The sequence below is a fragment of the Labrus bergylta genome, chromosome 10 (assembly GCF_963930695.1).
Source record: "Labrus bergylta chromosome 10, fLabBer1.1, whole genome shotgun sequence".
Lineage (NCBI taxonomy): Eukaryota > Metazoa > Chordata > Actinopteri > Labriformes > Labridae > Labrus > Labrus bergylta.
The window spans coordinates 21,072,587-21,091,953 of NC_089204.1; the positions used below are offsets into that span (position 1 = coordinate 21,072,587).

General features: G+C 39.4%; 1 protein-coding gene across 1 annotated transcript in view; it reads left to right on the forward strand.

Moving 5' to 3' along the window:
* The first annotated feature begins 284 nt into the window (after positions 1–284).
* The window catches only part of LOC109981935 (VPS10 domain-containing receptor SorCS1), a 59,244-nt gene continuing 40,161 nt past the window's right edge, over positions 285–19,367 (forward strand). The window contains exon 1 of the mRNA XM_020630928.2: positions 285–1,155. Within this exon, the coding sequence (XP_020486584.2) occupies positions 481–1,155 (675 nt within the window). The 5' untranslated portion in view covers positions 285–480. The remainder of the gene's footprint in view (positions 1,156–19,367) is intronic.

Here is a 19,367-nt window from a genome sequence, read left to right on the forward strand (position 1 = left end):
GCTCATGTCAGAAACATTTCCACACAAAGGAGAGCAGGGGCACACCTAATAATGTTTATCCACTTCTCTCCAGGGTGCCTAACAGCTGAGAGTCTCTCAGGTTGTTTTAATCCAATGCATAATTACTTGCAGGTTGATGCACCTTGTAGATATATGGCACACTAAGGGACCACGTGCTTCTCCAATAATATTACTTAATCGAGGCTCCATCCTCTTTTCTTTTTTTTTCTAAACCCCAGTTTGAGATGGGGATGAGGGGCACGAGCCCCCCTCTCCCCACTCTTCTAGGATTCAGCCTCCAGCTCCTCCTCTGATGCATCGTTTGCATCAGTACTTGGGAACACTTGTCCGCGCGCGCTGCTGCACCTCCCCACAGTGCATTCACGGACTCCACTTTGCCAGGTGACGGCAGACACGCGCTCCAGAGTTTTAAAAAAATGATATGTTTCTACCACGCCTGAAGTCGGGAATTAACGGAGAATGGAGACGCGCCTCGGTCACTGCATTTTGGCCGTTTTCTCTGAATGGATTTGGCTTTTCACCCTAACTTCCATCCTGGGCGGAACAAAAGCGGAGGTGAGATGCATTCCCTCTTGCCAGATGCCGCAAAACAATGCGTTTCCCCGGGAACTCTCGACGCTGGATTTTGCCGATTTTGGCGAGGAACCAGTTGAGGAATTTGTTGGATTTATCGAGGGGTCACCAGGAGCCAGACCCAACGCAGAGGGAGACGAAAAGCTCAGTGTTGCGGAATTTACCGCGAGGGAAGAAAGTTCACCCGAAGTGCAGCCACGGCTGGGGGGAAATAACACGAAGCAAAAACTTTCCCAGCAGGAAGTGATTCCCGGCACTGCTTCACGCGCGGATGTCCCAACACTCAGTGAAGGGGACTACTCTCAAAAAGACAGCTTTAACGATGAAAACGCGGCGCAGGTTGACATAACGGGGGAAGAGGACGCGGACGTGCCCAGTTGGAGGCGAATACGCGGTGCCAGGAGCGCAGAGACGTGGTCCGAAGCCAGACCCGAAGAGGGCGGGGAGGATGCTTCGTTTGCGGACCAGGAGGAGGTTCAGCTCACAAGTTCTACCTTTGCACTGACCGGGGACACGGCGCATAACCAGGCGATGGTGCACTGGTCCGGACAGAACAGCAGTGTAAGTAGTTCATGTGCATCAGATTTACGCACGGACTTGTTTTGACCTGTTTTGACGCAGTATGGTCAGTGTTTAACTCTTGGCTTGGACTGTGTATTCGGTCACTAAAAGCATAAAGTTTTGACTGTGAATGATTTGAGGAAATGAGGCGAGGTAGAGATTAATGTTAAGACAGCTGAGAGGTTGCGGAGTTTCAGGGAATCAGTCCTGCCTCGTTTCACTCTCTCTCTCCCTCTCTCTCTCTCTCACCAAAGACAGACACACTCACTCACAGAAACGCGCATACACCATCAACTATTATTTATTGATTATCTGACTTGGGAAGGATGAACCTCCACGAAAAAAAGTCTAGATAACATAAGCTTAATGTTGTGCATTGAGTTTAAAATAAATGATTGCCTCTCCTTCCCCATATACCCCCTCAGTCATCCACACACGCTCACTCTAAAGTCAATTGAACAGATTTTTTTTTTGGGACTGAATCACTGATTTTGGCATGTGGCTAGAGGCATATATTTCATCCACAAATTTGATCAATGAACCTTTTCATACACCTTATCTTCTTGCTCCTCATATATTAAGAGATGGATGTGCCGATACAAAAGGTTAAGCATACAGCTCAGCAACTGATACACTGTTCTGATTGTTAACAGTAAGCAAACATTAATCTGTATTTGACAGCACATGCTACTAAATGTTATAAGTCAAAGTCACAATACAGAAGTGTTATTAGAAGTAATGATGTGTAAGTAAGTATTCAAATAATGTAACTTGGAGTAAAAATAGCCTATAACCAAGCAAAATGGAGCAGGAATAGCATCATAGTGATAATATGAATGAGTAAGTAGGGAAAGGGATCAACAGTCCAAGTTTAAAGGCAACCAGAAATGTGTTTTAACCTCTTATTTAAAAATGCTCATGGAGGACGCCTCCCTGATATCAAGGGGACTGGCATTCCCGAGTTTGGGAACATCCACCTCTTTTATTTCTGTACTTCTGAACATCCAGCAAGCCGCAGCTGATGATATGAGTGAATGGGAAAGCTCCAAGAACAGCAGGGGGTCTGCCATTTTAAGATGGTCCAAGCCATTTACAGTTTTACAAGCAGGAGGACTTTGAAATCAGTTCTAAAACATGTGCAGAGCCTTGTTGGGTTCAGCTAAAACCACACTCGTGTGCTGTCTCCTTCTTGTTTTGATCATGAGTCAAGAAGCAGAATTTGAATAATTTCTAGTCCCTAAATAGACTTTTCAGTAAGACCAGGGAAATGTTGAGTAGTCTAGCCTGCTTAAAATGTAAGCATGAATTAGCTTTTTGACATCTTGCTGGATTGAAATTCACTCTGGCAATATGTCTGAGATGAGAGACTGCTGATTTTGAGGTGAGATTTATTAGTGAAATCAAAGCGTAACACAGTCTGACACAAGGGGCCGAGGCTTGATCTTGAGAACCAAAGATCCAAGGTTCCTATGATAACACATTTTTTTTGGCCTCAGGCTAAGTAAAAGTATTTATGCCTTATTTGCCTTTCATCGAGTTTCAGAAAGTTATGCCTCTTCCACGTTATGAAGTGCAGACAGGCTGAAAGGCAGTTTAACATATTGCGTTCATTATACAGATATGTATAATTGTGTGTCATCAGCATAATAACTATAGAAAGTGACATCATTTTTTACATTATCTCTGGCCAGCATACAGATGAAGAAGAGCATGAGACCAAGGCAGCTTTTGTGCTTCATCAAATTAAATGTTAAATTCCTCAGACACGAGCTTCCAAATTGCATTAATTTTCCCGCAGTCATGTTTAAATGAAACAAATTTAAAACACATTCATTGAGACCAACCCATTAACAAGGCCAGCCAGTGTTATTGCAGTCAAATATATCTTACGCGTCAATGCATCCAAACGAACCAGAACTGAATTTGAATGTAAGTTGTAAACAAACCAAATCAAAAATACACCAAAACAGACTCCATAAAAAGCGCAAATCGCGTTTTCTTGAGCCTTGCCTTCCTCAGAGAGATGCTTTAGGTTGTTTTGCATCTTTTGTTTATGTTTTTTTTCTAACTTTACTCAAACAGAAATGTATCTGTTCTAAAAGGCAGTGACATATTTAAACCATTAGTAGCTTCGTTTGCCGTTTTCCAGTTTCCATTGAAATGCACAAATTTCATATACAGACATTAGAGTTGGGCTCTTTTCTCTTTTTACTCGATGATTTGGTAAGGTAAGATATAATTTCAAACAAAGATTTATTTAAAATAATTTAAGTAATTGACTGAAAAATAAAAGTCACAATGGTGACGTGATTAGCACTGTTCAGCTCACAGCACTGTTCAGCTCACAGCACTGTTCAGCTCACAGCACTGTTCAGCTCACAGCACTGTTCAGCTCACAGCAACTTGGGCTTTGTTCCTTGTCAGCACTGTGACAGACAGGCAAACTTTCCCAAGGTTTACCCTGCCTGTTACCCAAAGCCATTTTTTTTTATCAGTTCAACCCCCCAACGACCCTCAGAAGAATTGAGACATAAAAGAAACTACAAAAAATAAAGAATATGAGTGGCTGTACTCTGGGTCGACTGTACAGTGACAACATTAATAAGAAGTCTGAAGTATTTCCACATATTTAGGAAATCTGGTTTCCAACTTGCAACAGGCAATATGAAATAATAAAATATTCTTCTAAATCTTTGTGTCTTTAAGTAAAGCCATTATCACCAGGAGTTAGTATCATCTTTTCCACAGTAACATGACAAACCTTGTCCAGCTTTGCCCTCTCCTCGATTGCACAGTGTTTTATCCCTCATTTCAAGGAATGTGTGTGTTCCCATGCTTTGCAACGTGCCAAACCCTCTCTTCTCTCTCACTTTGGGTAGGTGCAAGCCAGGTTGTCAACAAGGAAACTTCCAGATTTAACATCATGGTTTTCCTTTTTTTAGAAGCCTATTTAATCTATTAGAATTAAAATTAGTTTTTCTTTCACAGGTTAAATGTCTTTCTTTAATTTGTTAACAGTTACGATTCTGTCCTAATGGCTCACTATTAAAGGATCTGATAGGGGATTAACAACCTTGTACATGTCATTGGGCAGCCTTACAAGGGAGACCATTTGGAAAAATGTAGAAAAGTAGATCCTCTGGCCACCAAATATAAGAGGAGAAGAGAAGGATTTAGGGGTTGTGAATGCTTACAGTGTTAATCTACGTGATATCTTCTGTGGCTTGTTAGCATGACTCAGTTTGCGTGGGAAAGTGCGGCTCTGTTTTGACACTTCAGGCTGTGTCCTCACGAGGACTTTGTCATACACGAAACAAGTTGTCAGTCTGCCTACGCTCCTCAAAAATGTAGACAGGTGTTGATAAACAATGTTGTTGAGCCTGCAAAAATGCTTTTTTCCCCTAAATCTGATAGTGTAAAGCCTACAGGTCACCTGCCAACTTGTACACGAGGCTTGTTAGACCCATTGTGTGAGCTTTATTTTATTTTTTCTCTCCAATTTCATTTGCCCAGAAACTCTGCTGTTATTGTTTATCCAAACGACCACAGCTCCAGTTTCATGTAAGCTTTTCATTTAGAAAAGAAAACCATGAAAATTCAGAGAAAATCTGAAGATAGATATAAAAGATATTCTAACTGTATGCAACATTATTTGAAGCCATTAAGTCTACAATGTTTTCTGGGACAACTGTTGTGTTGTTATACTGAACTCTAATGGACCTCTAATGGATGTTGCATTCCAGCCTTGAATGGCTGGAATGCTCCTAAGGTAGGAGTCAGTATAGGTTCATAATTGTAATTGACTAGTGAGGCAGAGTATGTGAACTGAAGATCCGCTGGGTCTTTATGAGCTGTATGCCAAGGGCACAGCACGTTTAATAGGCTGAAATGCTAGGAAGATGTCTGATGGTATTACAGTGCTGGAAACATTTCATTTTGTTGAGTTTGCATTATAGGTGTCTCTTGTAATTGAAATTGGATCTACGGTTTTAAGAGCCAAGTAAAAAAAAATGCATCTTTATTTGTATCGTTATCATCAAAACAGAATATGCTTATAGTATGCTGTGCAACCCGATGCCCTGATCCTTCAAAAAAAAAAAAAGTTAAGTGGAGAATCTGCAACAAACCACCTTAGAAGTATTATGAATAGGAATATTCGTAGCAGATGCCTGGAGGTCAAAAAGAGATCAAGAAAGTGATTGCCACCATTAAGCACTCTGTGGAGCTGCAGCAAGGTCTGGTTAATTTTACATCTCTTCAAAATGAGGTACATGTATATGTTTACATCACCCGACAACCTCTGAAAAACTGAGACAATGAGATAAAATGCAAGTTTTGGGAATTTGCAACCCTTATAGAGCATCGGCGACTCAATTTCAACCACTAAAAACAGCAAAGTTTTTAGAACTTCTTTTCAGTTATGTTTACATATAACTTTTGGAGAATTCTTCCCCTTACACAGCAACCAGGATGAATCATGGAAATTATGGACAGCTTTATGTATGTTCGATGTGGCTGAGTCAAGAATGCTGCCATTTGGACAGCGAAGGGCTACACCTCTCATCATCAAAGCATGAGTGAGTGCTAATTAGCCAACATTAGCTAATTAACAGGACCTAACAATGGTAGGATTAGGATAAATGTCTTCTTTTGTTCCCTAAAGTGACAGCGCAGCATCTAATAGCATTAATCAACAATCTCCTCCTTTCTGGGTTTTCTGAAAACCAGGTGGGCGGTTCCACAAGTGTGTGACGTCACGTGAAAGCTATGAATTTGAACAGCGTAGATTAAAAAATGAATTTCCCGTAGGCTGTGTGGACGAATATGTTTTATTGGACTCTAAGTAAGAATAGCCTACGCTTTAGACTTAAATTTGCTTTTCTGTCTCAACAAATCATTTGTGGTGTGAACAATAATTCAAAACTAAAAAAAGACGTACTGTATGTAAACCCAGGCGGTTGGAAGCTAAATGATTGGTCTGTTCTCAGGCTTATTTCAGTTTTATTTGAATCACAGCACAGTCTCAGTGAAGATCACTGGAGCCAAAACATGTAAAATATTAATCCAAGAATATTAAAGAAAGGCTTACTACAGCTTGTTATTAATCTTTTGGCAGCAGCCATGTGGGAATCCAGTCAATGGACCTCCTCAAACTACAAACATCTGACCAGACTTTAGAACATCTCCAAAGTAACCCAGTTGGAAGATTTTATTTTTATTTTTATCTTTCGAGAAACTGCAGTTCAATCCTTCAACATATTTAGAGACAAGGCCACATGGTTAACATTTAAATGAACTGGAATGAATGATGGGTTTGTTACATTTTCATTCTGTCATTATATTTAGCCAAAAGTGATAGCCCTTGTTTGCATGATTTTGTTAATTCAGTGGCTCTAGTTGCCTCTTCAGTGCAGACACATGCAAGTGAGGTGAATCACAAAGTCCAAATTGCCTGTAGTTGTCAACTTGTTTGTCATTCTGTGACACAGTCAAACTGTCCTGGGTGTTGCCCAGTGCAAGCTCCAAATCCTCATGACCTTGAACATTGTCTTCTTTAGCTTCCACTCTGTCCAGCTGTTTTAAACACCATGTGTATTATTTAAGTCACTTGAAATTCTCCACAGAAAAAAAAGTATACATGCAGCATACTGTATAATTCAAGGGATATCGCTGGTCATGTAAAATTCACACAAGAAAATGATGCACATGACCTAATTGTGTTCAGAAACATTTTGAAATCGACACTTTTCTTTTTTAAGAATATTAAAGATTCCTTCAGCGTTGAGGAGTTTTTGTTCTTAAAAGAATCAAGCTATTGATGGACCGCCTCTGTCTACAGTTCTCTGGCCTTGAGCTTCAGCTTGCTCTGCAGTATTGAGGATATTTAGCCTGAGTGACTTTTTCTTTACAGTTCTCAGTTTCTTGGCAAAAGGGGCCTTATAATCTTTCTCTATCTCAAAGCTTAATGGCCAGCTCCCCTGGGTACCTCAAACTTTCTATATTCCAGGGCAAATGTTGAGTTTCTCTATCTTTGACAAAGACTGTTTTCTCTGCCGAGAGCAACCTGAAAGAGCAGCTCAATTCTTGAAATAACTCCTTCTTACAGCCAATGAGAGCCTTTGCTCACACCAAAGGTACCATGTGTCTTTATGTTTTAAGCTCCATTTTCTAGTGAAGGTACTATACTCAGGGCTTAACCTAACCTATAGTCCGTATCTTATCCCAATGTAGTTTATTGAGACTTTTCTTTTTTGTCTCATCTGCCTCTGCAAGTTGGAGACAGGCAAGGTATGCAGTTTCTTCCTCTGAATGCTATGACTCACTGGCTGAACCTTTGGTAAAATGCTTGTGTTTGCTTGCATTCTCATGCCCTATTTTAGGATTTTTATCAAGGTCTTCAAAAAAACAAGATGTCTGAGAATTGGTGAAGTGCCATTCTGCCAGACTTTTCTTCATACTTGCACTGTTCTAACGCACGACTAAGATAACCCATCATACAGTAATTATGCACTAAGAGAGGGGAAAAAAAGAAGCATTGTAGGCATTTAAAACATTCATGAAAACCTTGCTGGCATTATACCCAAGATGTAGCAACGATGGCCTTGCAAGATAGTATCCAGAGCATAAACTGTGTTGGATGTAGCCTCCATAATATCGTCCATTAGTTTGTGAATCTCCATTCTTGAAGCTTCTGGCTTGGCATTCTGGCCGCCATCATCCTGGTTGTTCAAAACCAAAACTGACTTTATAGGCATAGTTGAAACGCATTGCTATTTCTTCATTCACATGGACAGGCTGGGTGGAAACAACTTGTCAACTGAAAGTAGCCACCCTGTAAAGTATATTGGATTATTATTTTATTTGATACTAATTTTCCCACCTGGTTTTATATTAGATTAGTTTTTTGTATTCACCCTCTTCTTGCCATTGCAAAGAATGCATAGTTCATGTGACTTTTAGGGAATGATGTGTAACAAAGGGCTGAGGTCGGACTCGAACCGAAGTCTGCTGCAACAAGGACTATAGCCTCTTTAGATGGGGCGCTCAGCATAACCGCTAGGCTATATGGCGTCCCTTGGTTTCACTTTTGAATTCAATGTCTATATCTGTATCTCTCATTTCGGGGGTAGCAGCCGTTGGAGGACCAAGCGTTCAGAGACAGTGCAGACCAAACTAAAATGGCACGGCCTGGTCTGCAGAGGATTCCCTATTTGCATCGCCAGCTGTCTCCGCCCTTACCCTAATGTTTCTGAGTGCTGCCCCTGTCGCCTAGCAACCTCATCAGCTGCAACAGAACAAACACAACAAATGAGTATTGGTTGCTATTTGATTTGAGTTGCAACCAATTACCAATTACCTGCATTTTAAAGTTTATTACTCAGTCGCTTGAGCTTCTGGCAGGTTGTTTGAATCGGTGTGCTATGAATCTCAGGATATGTTGGGCCATGAAGGGTGTACCAGCTGGATCCTTTGTTGACTGGGGAAAGGAGGACACGTTTTTTGTGCACCACTGTGATCTAACTTGTCTTCATATGTGTCCTCCCAAGGAAGCAGTTGCTGAAATGGGACAAAGCACATGACTAGGAGGAAACTTGCTTTGGTAAAATAACGGCCAGCCTCGATTGACAAGCAAAATCTTGTCAAAATGCTTTTACATAAAGCTTGCTGCCAGCTTGGGAATTCTTGGCATGTTAAGAATGACAATGATTATGGTAAGCTTAACATGCAGGTAACAAAATGAAAATAATGGCAAACATATGTACATATAGTCACACCTTGGCTGATGTAACCTGTTGTTAAGCTGTTTATTTTATCTACGAGACCCTATAGCTGTAAATGCTGAGAGTTAACTAAGCTTAAAGATCATCACTTGGCCATTCAAAGCACATGTATGGAGACATTCATTGAATATTCTTGAGAAAAAGTCCATCTAAGATATTACTTGGTGCTTCTTAAGCAAATGTCATGTTGTTATTGCTGCAATTAATCCAGAGAAATCCAAGCTGTGAGAGCTAATATTTGTCTCAAGCAAACAGGGGTAAACATGATCAAACAGAGCAAAGGTTGATTCCATTATGGAGGGGAAAGATGATTCTAGCTCATTAGAAGATGTGAGTTCAAAGTATTTACCTTGACTCCTTCACTTTCCAAACAAATTCATTGAATGGATAAATTAAATGGCTATTCAGTATTATTCTGTCAAAGTGCATCTTGGTTTAATTGATGCCAGAAACTGCAGGCAACACCATCATAAAGCAGATGCCATTATAGAAGTACAAGTATTGCCACTTTGAGTTATATTCAAAAACATTTTTCAACATTGACGTCTCATAGAAGTAAGAGTTTAATATGTAAGGTATCAGCATTAAAGCAATGTTTCGACAAACACTTTCACAGTTAAAGTAAGAATAGAAATCTACAACAAAATTAATCCATTGGTTTTGAAGAATTTTTTACATCTTATATCTTATTTTATATCTTCTCGCTTTGTGAGCTGCAGGTCCTTTTTTTTCTCAGGAGTAACAATGAGAATAATAATCTATGTGCTCTGTCGGTCCTGTATGTTCAACAGCAGTTTGGAAAGATTTGATTTAGTTTTGAGAATGAAGTTGGTCCTACAAAAAAAAAAATGTATGAACGCACAAAATGCCCTTTGTATTATATTGAAATATTGAATCCAAATATTGTTACATTTCTGCAGGGAAAAAAAACACAATAGACTTTAAAAAGTCTTAGGGCAGGTTCAAATTTGGAAAACACACTAAGAAATATAACATTTCCATATGAGTGTTTCTTCTCTCCTCTCTTACTCTAGGCAACAAAGAAAATAGTCATCAAAAAGCCAAGTCATTACCCATTCCTTTAAAAAAAAGGTTGAAAGTTCCTGTAAACATTGCTCTTATCGAAGCAGAACGAATATGAAAATGTCTCATAATTCATGACACGTGCAGAAGTGTGAAAAGTAAGTGAAAGTTTTGAAAAAAAGGTTTTCCAACGAATTTAGAAAAAGCTGTTATCTCGTAAAAATGCTTCTCAGCTGAAAACAGCAGAATCTAATTTTGAAAAGACCTTCATAAAAACGTAATTAGTTTTTTTGATTGGTATCTATTCGGCTTCTCTTTGAGCCTGTTATAATAGGTTGAAGTCAAGTTTGATTAAATAACACTCCTATTTGTCAAAAATTAATTCTGCAGGATAAAAACATCGATGGTTTTGCACATTTTGAGGTTGATTGTAGGAAATACACCATTGTTTAAGAAAATATAATTATTTTCATTTTTGAAGAATTTTGTTTAAATATTTCAGTTTCTGGATGTACCTTCTCTAGCACAAAGAGATATGTTTGACATTTCTCAGAAACAGCAGTTTTTCTGTCTGCGCTTGTTCAATCTGGCTTTCCTTGTTGCACCTTGGGGGGGGGGGGGTAACAACCGACTTCATGTAATCGTTAAATTCAATTTTGTTTCAACACCTTTACCCAATTTATTTCCCTCCCTCCATCACCTTGATTCTGCCTCCTCAGCACATCATCACAAATGATATTCTGGACATGGTGATACATGCAATTTCCTGCATATACCAACGCTGCCGTGTTGAGACCTCCCTGTGGCCGATGCTGTCGGTATGGTCCTCTAGCGGCTATCCTCTCTCCTGTGTGTGGGGCTATGATGGACAGCCTGTTTTGGGTGGGGGTGGGGGGTTGCTTAAGCATTTTGTTTCACGGAGTGAACATCACACATCCTGCTGAGGAAACATAAATAAATTCATGAAATACATAACAAGAATTGTAACATCACAAATCAATATATAAGCCGACCAAAGGCAAAGAATTGATTCTTGCTGACAGGATTTGGGATGTGGCATTGCTTTCATTGCATGGATAAACAGAGGGGCTGGTATTTAAGGCTCAGCACTGCGTACAAGCTACTGGCAGGCTGAGTTCTGCTCTGCCAAGCCACCGAGCCTTCCTGTGGTGAGGTTCTCTCATGCCTTGAAATCCTGCAGAGTGTGTGTTTTTTTTCTGGGCATGCTGTGCTCCCATCCTGGGTTAGCTTTCTTGTTCATTGAGCGCTGTCTAATAGAGCAGAAATTCCATATAAATCATCCAAAGATTTCAGAAAGGAAGTGGATTTAGCTCAAACAGTGCATTATACGTATTCTTCTTTCCTTGTTTTTTGAGTAGGGACTCTTTTTGTTTGCTAAATTCAAATATATGATGTTGAGTCTGACCGATATGGGGTCTTTGAGATCAATACAGATACTGAGGGGGAATGCACAGTGGCTGATGTGGCAGCAGCACCTTAATAATAATTGTGTAAAGGTACTCAGAGGACAATATTCCTACACAAATAACTTAATAAAACTACATTTACATTATTATACTGTGACAACAAATGTCAACTTGTTGTAGGGAAACTTGCACATGTGCTGCAGACAGTGCTGAGACTATTGTAATCCTGAAACCTATTGGTTATCATCTGACGTTTCAGCCCCCGAATGTGATGGTTTTTCTGGCTTCTGGTGTAGCGCTGTGGTTCGCAAGAAGGACTTCTGACAAAAACGTCCTTTTCCGTGCTATGCCATCGTTTACTGTCAGACTGGAAACTTCGATAGATCACATCTCAGAGGGGATTATTAGCTGCATTAGCATGCAGGGGTTTGTTTATAGACATAAGTTGGAAGCTAAATCATCATAAGATGACTGCCAATGGGTTCTGGGATAGCATCACAGCAGATTGCTTTCCACCCCTTTTGCTCTTCACACAGATTGTTTTCCTGCAAACAGCCAATGCCTGCTAAAACACCACTGGACGATGCTACTCAGACTACAAATTGAAGCTAGAACACCTACATTACCAAAATCCAAGCCTACAGATTCTGCATTTTTATGCTAAATCTGAATGAAATTATTATAAACTCGGGAGTGGGATCTGCTGGTAGAATGACACGGTTAACGCGTTTCTAAACCACCCTGAGAATTATTGACATAAGACGATTTAAAGCACAATCATTGCTGATAGGTTCCAGGATGGTATTACGGCTCCTGCGTTCAGCCCCTGTTATTCTCCACAGGGACAGTTTTCCTGCAATACAGACAATGCATGCTAAACAGAACACTTAAAATACCAAAATCTGGTCATATGCCTTCAGATATCGCATTATATGCAGATTCTGCATTTTTATGCTTAATCTGCCAAAGATAGGTTAAAAGTAATGTAAACCACAGAGCTCAGCAGGACAATCAAGGCTTCTTAACTACCCCTGTGATTCTTGAATAATATGTTCAGTTTAAAAGGTTCTTAATCTTTGAGTCACAAAACATTATTGCCGATATGATACTTCTTTCATAACCCCATATATCTGTTGATAATGTCGGCCAACACATACATCGTTCAGACTCTGATATCTTTTGCAAGGTATTATTTTACGAATGTTTGCTCTCCCTGTTTTCACTGTTTCACCCTAAAACAATGTCTACTAAAATTTCAATGGTGTCTTTATAATATAACTCAGCTGAAACCATTCAGTCCGTGCCTCAGCGCTCTGTCTATGAATCAGAACCCCCCTCCCATCACTTTCTGTTGTCAATATTCCTCTATTGGCCTTTACTCAGTTGCCACCTAATTTTGTGCTCCAGAACATTTTCATTTTACAGTGACCACCTGCATTATTCGCTTATTCAGTATGAGTTACAAGACCTGGCTGCTGTAAGAAACCAATCACATTCAAAACCATAACTCTGACTCACTCACGGAAATTTCCTTTTTGAATTTATAGTGATGCATTTTGGCAACCAGCAGGTTTCAAACACTGTTGTTGAATCTAAAAAGACACATGAGGTGCAGAAAACCTTTCCCAGCATATTTATCTAAATGTACGTTTATTTAAGAGTCTGGGAGCTTTTAGATTGTAAAAATTCAACCATCACTAACTATCACACTCAGCACTTCTACATTTCAGACAGTGTGTCTCAAGAGTTAAGAGCAGTTTTGAAAAACATCCCTGCACACTGTGCACAGTGGACATGTTTTTTTTTCCTTTTTTTTACGTGTTAAAAACCAACCCACTCCCTGTCTTATCTCGCCTGCATTGATCAGACCCCCTCCTCATGCGTGCTGAAGCTTCCAAGCCCAGCAGGCCGCTGTAGCCTTGCCGCTGAACTAGCCAGGGCTTCTCATTTATGGTGAAGAAGCAAACAATGTGAGAGTGAAAGCTCAAAGAAAAGGGAAGTAGTTTCAGATGACTTATCAAACCGAGGCTTCATCTTCTACGCAGGGACGTTGTCTCGATTCGAGGAGTCCGTTAAAGTCAAAGATTGTGTTGTTCTGCTCCAAGTATTCATTTGCTGTCAATTCAAAATGCTGCTTATTTGATGTTCACAGATTAGTAGTATTACTGACTGCAACAGTTACACAGTGTTGCCTTCGGTCACACTGTAGCTAAACTTTATAACAGCAAGAATAACAGTGTTTCAAAACTCAGTCCTATAAATAACCCACAAGTGCTTAAGGCACTGAATGAAGTTGTTCAATTCACATTCCCTATTCCTCAGAACATTTCACTCCTCCTTTTTTTTCTCTATCAGGTTTTATCAGGATATCACCGGTTTTATTTTTTTGCAAAGTAGCAGTGTGGAGTTGAATTTGCTTCACTTTACAGAAATGTGTGACTTTACTGAAGAACCTAATAATGCAAAGAGTAAATAACGTCGGAATAATCATGAAGTTATTAGGGACTTTGTTCTGCTCAGTATGATGGTTAACTGTTGAAAATTAATTATGGAGTAAGTAGTAATAAATGATTGGTAACTATTGACTTAGAGTTAATCAGAAATAAATGTGTGCAGCAGTGGAGTCAAAGATAAATTTGGAAAATTGAGTATATCTTATATTAGCGCATTGCATCATATTGTATCGTACCATACCATACTGTACAATAGAGTTGTTTGATTATTGCAAAAATCCTGATCATGATTATTTTAAAGGAATAACTTTTGACCCAGTAGATGTCGCTCTTGAGCATCAACATGTAGCCAAAACTCTCTTCTGTTTGGTCCCACCTCCACCACACTGATGCCTCAGCTCTCTTCCAGCAGCACACCTCCCCTCGCTTTCGCATGAAGGAGTCTTGCACAAGTGGTGGACAAAATTGTCCTTTGCTCGAGCTGAAATTGCAGAGAATGAATGTTATCTAAAAACACTTGTGACATTCAAAAAAGCAGTGAGTACAGTATGTCATTCTTCTTTTCTCTAGTCCTCAACTAAAACAGCTTTTTATACGCAAGGAGAGGAGTCGGCCGTCCCGTCCATGTAAACATTATGTAAACATGACGTAAACACAGCTCCGACAACAACAGAGCCAGCGAGACTCGCAATTCTTCTCAATCATTGTCGACAGTCATGACTCAGAGAGACATTAACCTAGGATATTCTGGATTTCTGATACATTTATGTGTAAAATGCAGCACATTCTTCCTTCAATAGATATTGAGATATTTATTATTAAACACAATTACTCATTGAATTTACAAAATCTGCATCACAAGCATTTATAAAAAAAAAAAAAACAAGCAATAAGTGACAATAAATAAGTGAATAATATATACATGAAGAAAATAATAATATATACTAAAAAAACTGAAAAAAATAAAAACAAACTAACTGGGTTTTCGAGGTAGTGAAGATGTACTCTTGTGGGCAAAATATAACAAGAACCACACTAGACAAAACCTACAATTAAAGCAAGCGCACCATTGCAGCACAATTATAATTTTCTCTCGATTATCTTGTTTTCATGATTGTGGAAAGCCAAAATTGAAATAAGTTTTAATTTCCCAGCCCTACCGTATTAAGACTACAGACCCATATAGAACTTAAATCAGACATTCCTCATTTATCAGGATATTCTTCCTTGTTCAGTAACTAATATTATTGTTAAGGAAAGTTTCACCGTTGTCTGATAACTAATGATTGCAGTGGCCTGCTATGCATGGCAGAGCCCACAGATCTGACTTCAAACAGCCCTGCTTCAGCACAACATCTGGTCCATGAGGAAATGTTGCCTTTGTTAATGAAGTGATATTAATTGATGTGGCAGACAAAAGCCTCTGTACATTATGTGACGCACTGAGGTGGCATTGAACTACAGTATATGGGGATGTGCTTTCCTGTAGTGTTTTGTTATTGCAGACAGCCGCAGCACCATAAACAAAGGAATAGAAAAAGGCTTTTTCTTCTTCTTTATAAAAGATGTTATATGATGCAGTTTGATGTAGGGATTTGATCAAGTGAAGTTTCATGTTTTATGCCACAGCAAACCCATGGGGTCTTTGAATTGGCTTACTAAGCAGTGTTTTTTATTACTTGAAAGGCTTCCACTGCCACCTGGTCAACACCTCTGTGATATTATTATATCCTGTCAGCAGGTGTTCTCACCCCTCTCCCCCCATTTAGTTTGTCTTAGTCGTGACATTTACTGTCAACAGTGTTGTCATGTAAAATCTGGGTAGATTACAGCTGCTCTAATCCATTTTATTCACATATCAATTGACCACATGACTACTTGTCCATCGGCGCTCATAGAGATGAACTTACGGAGAACCATCCACCAGTTCTGATGTGCCTCACAGCTCAACTGAGAATTCTGACATCTTTTAGCTCATGTTTTAGTCATTTTATGGCTGCAACTTTAATGCTTTGATTTATGCTCACCACTCTCATAAGTTGTTTGAAGATGTAGCAATCAGCCATTTTTGTGATTAAAGTTCGAAGAATCCGGTGCACACTGAGGGCCAGATGCACAAAAGGATTGCTCTGCTTTTTCGGGCGCTGAACCTGTGCAAATGGTAGAAAAAGAAAGAGTGGAATCCACAAAGCATGCACAAAGGGGGAAATGTGCGCAAACTGGAATCATTGCAAATAAGCTTGTTGCAAAGACCATATTATCCACAAAAGACAGCGTTAATTGCTACAGGCAGTAACAGTGGTGCTATTTAAAGCCATTGAGACCAGTGTATCAAATTTCCAGTAATCAGGAAAACAGTTCCGCCTCTGTATGACTTTAAGTTAAACCATCTATTAAAGTCTGTAAATATTACTTTGACATTTCTATTATTAATATAATCAGGGCTTAAATCAATCAGGGGCTGTCAGTGACTCAACTCTTTATGCACATCTGTGGACAGGTTTGAAGACGTTACCCACAGGGAAGCAAGGTTTTTTTTTTTCTGTTTCACTGGATTTCCATGCTCGCTCCATTCAGAGAGGAAGCTTTGTTCTGAACAGAGAAAGTCATTTTACATTTTTCAAGTCTAAAAAAAAGTTTCTCCTCCTAGCAGGTCTTCTTTATATGGACAAAACCACTCCATCACCTCAGAGTGCAGCTCTGTGCTTTTCTCCACATTAAGACACAAAATAAGAGCAAACTGCGCGGAGCAGGACTACTTTTGGGCCGCGTTAGCGCTGCTGTTATGCGGAGAAATGCTGTGATAATTCTGTAGTAGTAGAAGGTTATAGCTTTGTATGGATGTGATATTATTTATGTCTTTGTTGTATGGCCTGCTAAGTACACTCACACAAACCTCACATAAAAAAGGGTTCCAATCTAAAAAAAGACACAAGCTGTGCTAGCATAAACTGAGGATATACTCCTGAAATCTTCTGACATTTTGAGCATTCTGTGTTTTTACAGGATTTAACAACTTTTAATTGAACAAAAGAGGTTTTAATTTGAGATAGCAAAATGTCACATACATTTGGGTTGTGTTTCTCTCTCTGCTACTGTAGCATCAGTGCTAGCTAGCACTGTTATATGATGCTTTAGAAGAGTAGTTACTGGTGGCTGCTAGGTTATTAAATATTCTGCTGTGAATGCGTTTGAAAAAAGAAGAAACAAGTCAACTTGTGTGCGACGAATACAATTCCTGATACTGCATTTTAAGCAGGATTGGTTTTAGTACAACTAAATACCCCACCACTGATAATGTGTTGTTTTTTGCAGCATATTGAACCAGAGGTAATTTATTACCAATTAATTTTCTCTGTTGGAGTTTTAAAATGTCTAACGCTTGGCTCACCCGTTCTACAAAAAAAACTCTCCTCCTGATACTGTGCTCCCATTAATCTGGATTATCCTCTGGCTTCGACAGTGAGGTTAACACCACTGGTCTTGTTTTTTTTGAACAAACTAACAAAACTCTGTAGGCCGAAGATAAAATAAAACTGCTAGAGGCTAAATTTTGTATCCAGCCTGCATTAATATGCTTAACCTTATAGTGCAAAGGAGCAATGAGCTACAAATATAGCATCTCTTATAAGTGTCAAATGTGAGGTCAAGTGTCTAGCATCATGTCAAACCATTTTGTGTGTGTGTGTGTGTGTGTGTGTGTGTGTGTGTGTGTGTGTGTGTGTGTGCGTGTGTGTGTGTGTGTGTGTGTGTGTGTGTGTGTGTGTGTGCGCGTGCGCATGCGTGCGTGTGTGTGTGTGTGTTTGACAGAACAGACCATAGCACTGTGACCACGGGGAAAAAAATAAAGTCAACAAGTTTTCTTTCTCTCTAATTCTCTAAACTTGTTTCAATTGACGTTTCATTTTCATGATTCATTCCAGTTATGGGTCAAGCTGTGTTAAGCTATAGCCCTATCCCATCATGCACTAGGCAAAAGTCAGATAAACACCTCAGACATGTGACAGGTGTTGATATGTTTGTTTTTATTATTAATATTCCAGTCACTAACTCCTGCAACAATTGCTTTCATGGGATCATCCATCTGTTTAATTGCAGTGGCTAAATGTGATGACAGTTTTATTGATGAGGCAACTTAATGCCAGCAGCTGATAAGGCTGGATCAACGGGTCGCCGAGAGTGGGAATGAATGGTAATGTGTCGCTCCTTTCATTTGTCTCAGGTGTTCATCCTTCAATAACAGAATCCGCCCCCCTTCCCCTGCCCTCCTCTTCTGCTTTCGTGATACCTTTCCTCTTCATACAACACCTTCATTTCTCAACGGTAATCTCCTCACCCTAAGCCCTTTAAGTCACCATTAAGCCGCCATTCATTCTCACATAATGATCAAATTCATCCCAGTCCATTTACCTCCAAGGTTTAAGATTTACAAAGGATTAGAGGTTGAAAAATCAATTTGCTTGCTCTTGGATGTCAGGTAATCCAGTTTGGAGATATGTTGGTTCCACTGCGGTTTAATGGGCCGTGCACTACTTGATGACTGCCATCAAAATGTGACACCTCTGTAGAAATTTGAAGGGAAAGATATGCTAATATTGTTATTTAAAATAATAGGTGTAGTTATGACAATTATATGGAGTGCTTTGAGATTATAAAAAGAGGAGGCTTTGTCCAGAGATTTCTGTTAGCAGGTTGAAGGCTGACGTGACATGCTGCACTTCAAGCACTTGTGTAAGACACACACAAAAAGTACAAAGTGAATATTGTATCATTGTGTTGATGCGGTAACTGAAGCTCCAGGGCTTCACCTTTAACTTTTAAACATCTCCCAGAATATGGGAGATTTTTCTAGCCTGCAAAAAGCAAAATGATATCTGACTAAAAGCCTGGAATCCCAAATAAATGCTTACAGTTAATTGCTGTATTTAGAGTGCAGAGGGATGTTTTTTCTCCTAATTCTCAACTGCTGTAGCTTGTTTTATTGTCAGCATCCACCAGGGTGAGACTTTCTTCAAAGGTATAAAGGGCATTTTATAGTGATCCATAAATCTCTGCAGAACAGTCTGGACACCATAGTTTTAACAAGCTACATGGATAATCTCTGAACTAGCGCTCGTATAAAGGATTTCATACATTCAGCACAACGTTAGAGCCGAGTCAGAGTTTTCTTGGTCAGCTCATTCACAAAGAGCGCAAATAATTAGGCTATCAAACAAAACTGATGAGTTAAATTCATTGCATTATTAACAACAAGAGGTTCTGTAGAAAAACGAGGTTTCATTAAGTGGGACATGATTTAATATTCACAGTGTATAAATACATTTACATGAATATGGTGCAGGCAGACACATGTTAAAACAAACGAGCCTCATGATATATGTTCAGCATATTTAAAGCCTTTTAAAGGACAGAAAATAATGATCAGTTCTTACAAGAGTTTATCAATTAGACTGATGGTTAAAGAACCAGCAGCTGTTCTAAAAGTTATGACTTCAGTCATTTATCAAGGAAAAAATAGAAGCAACTTT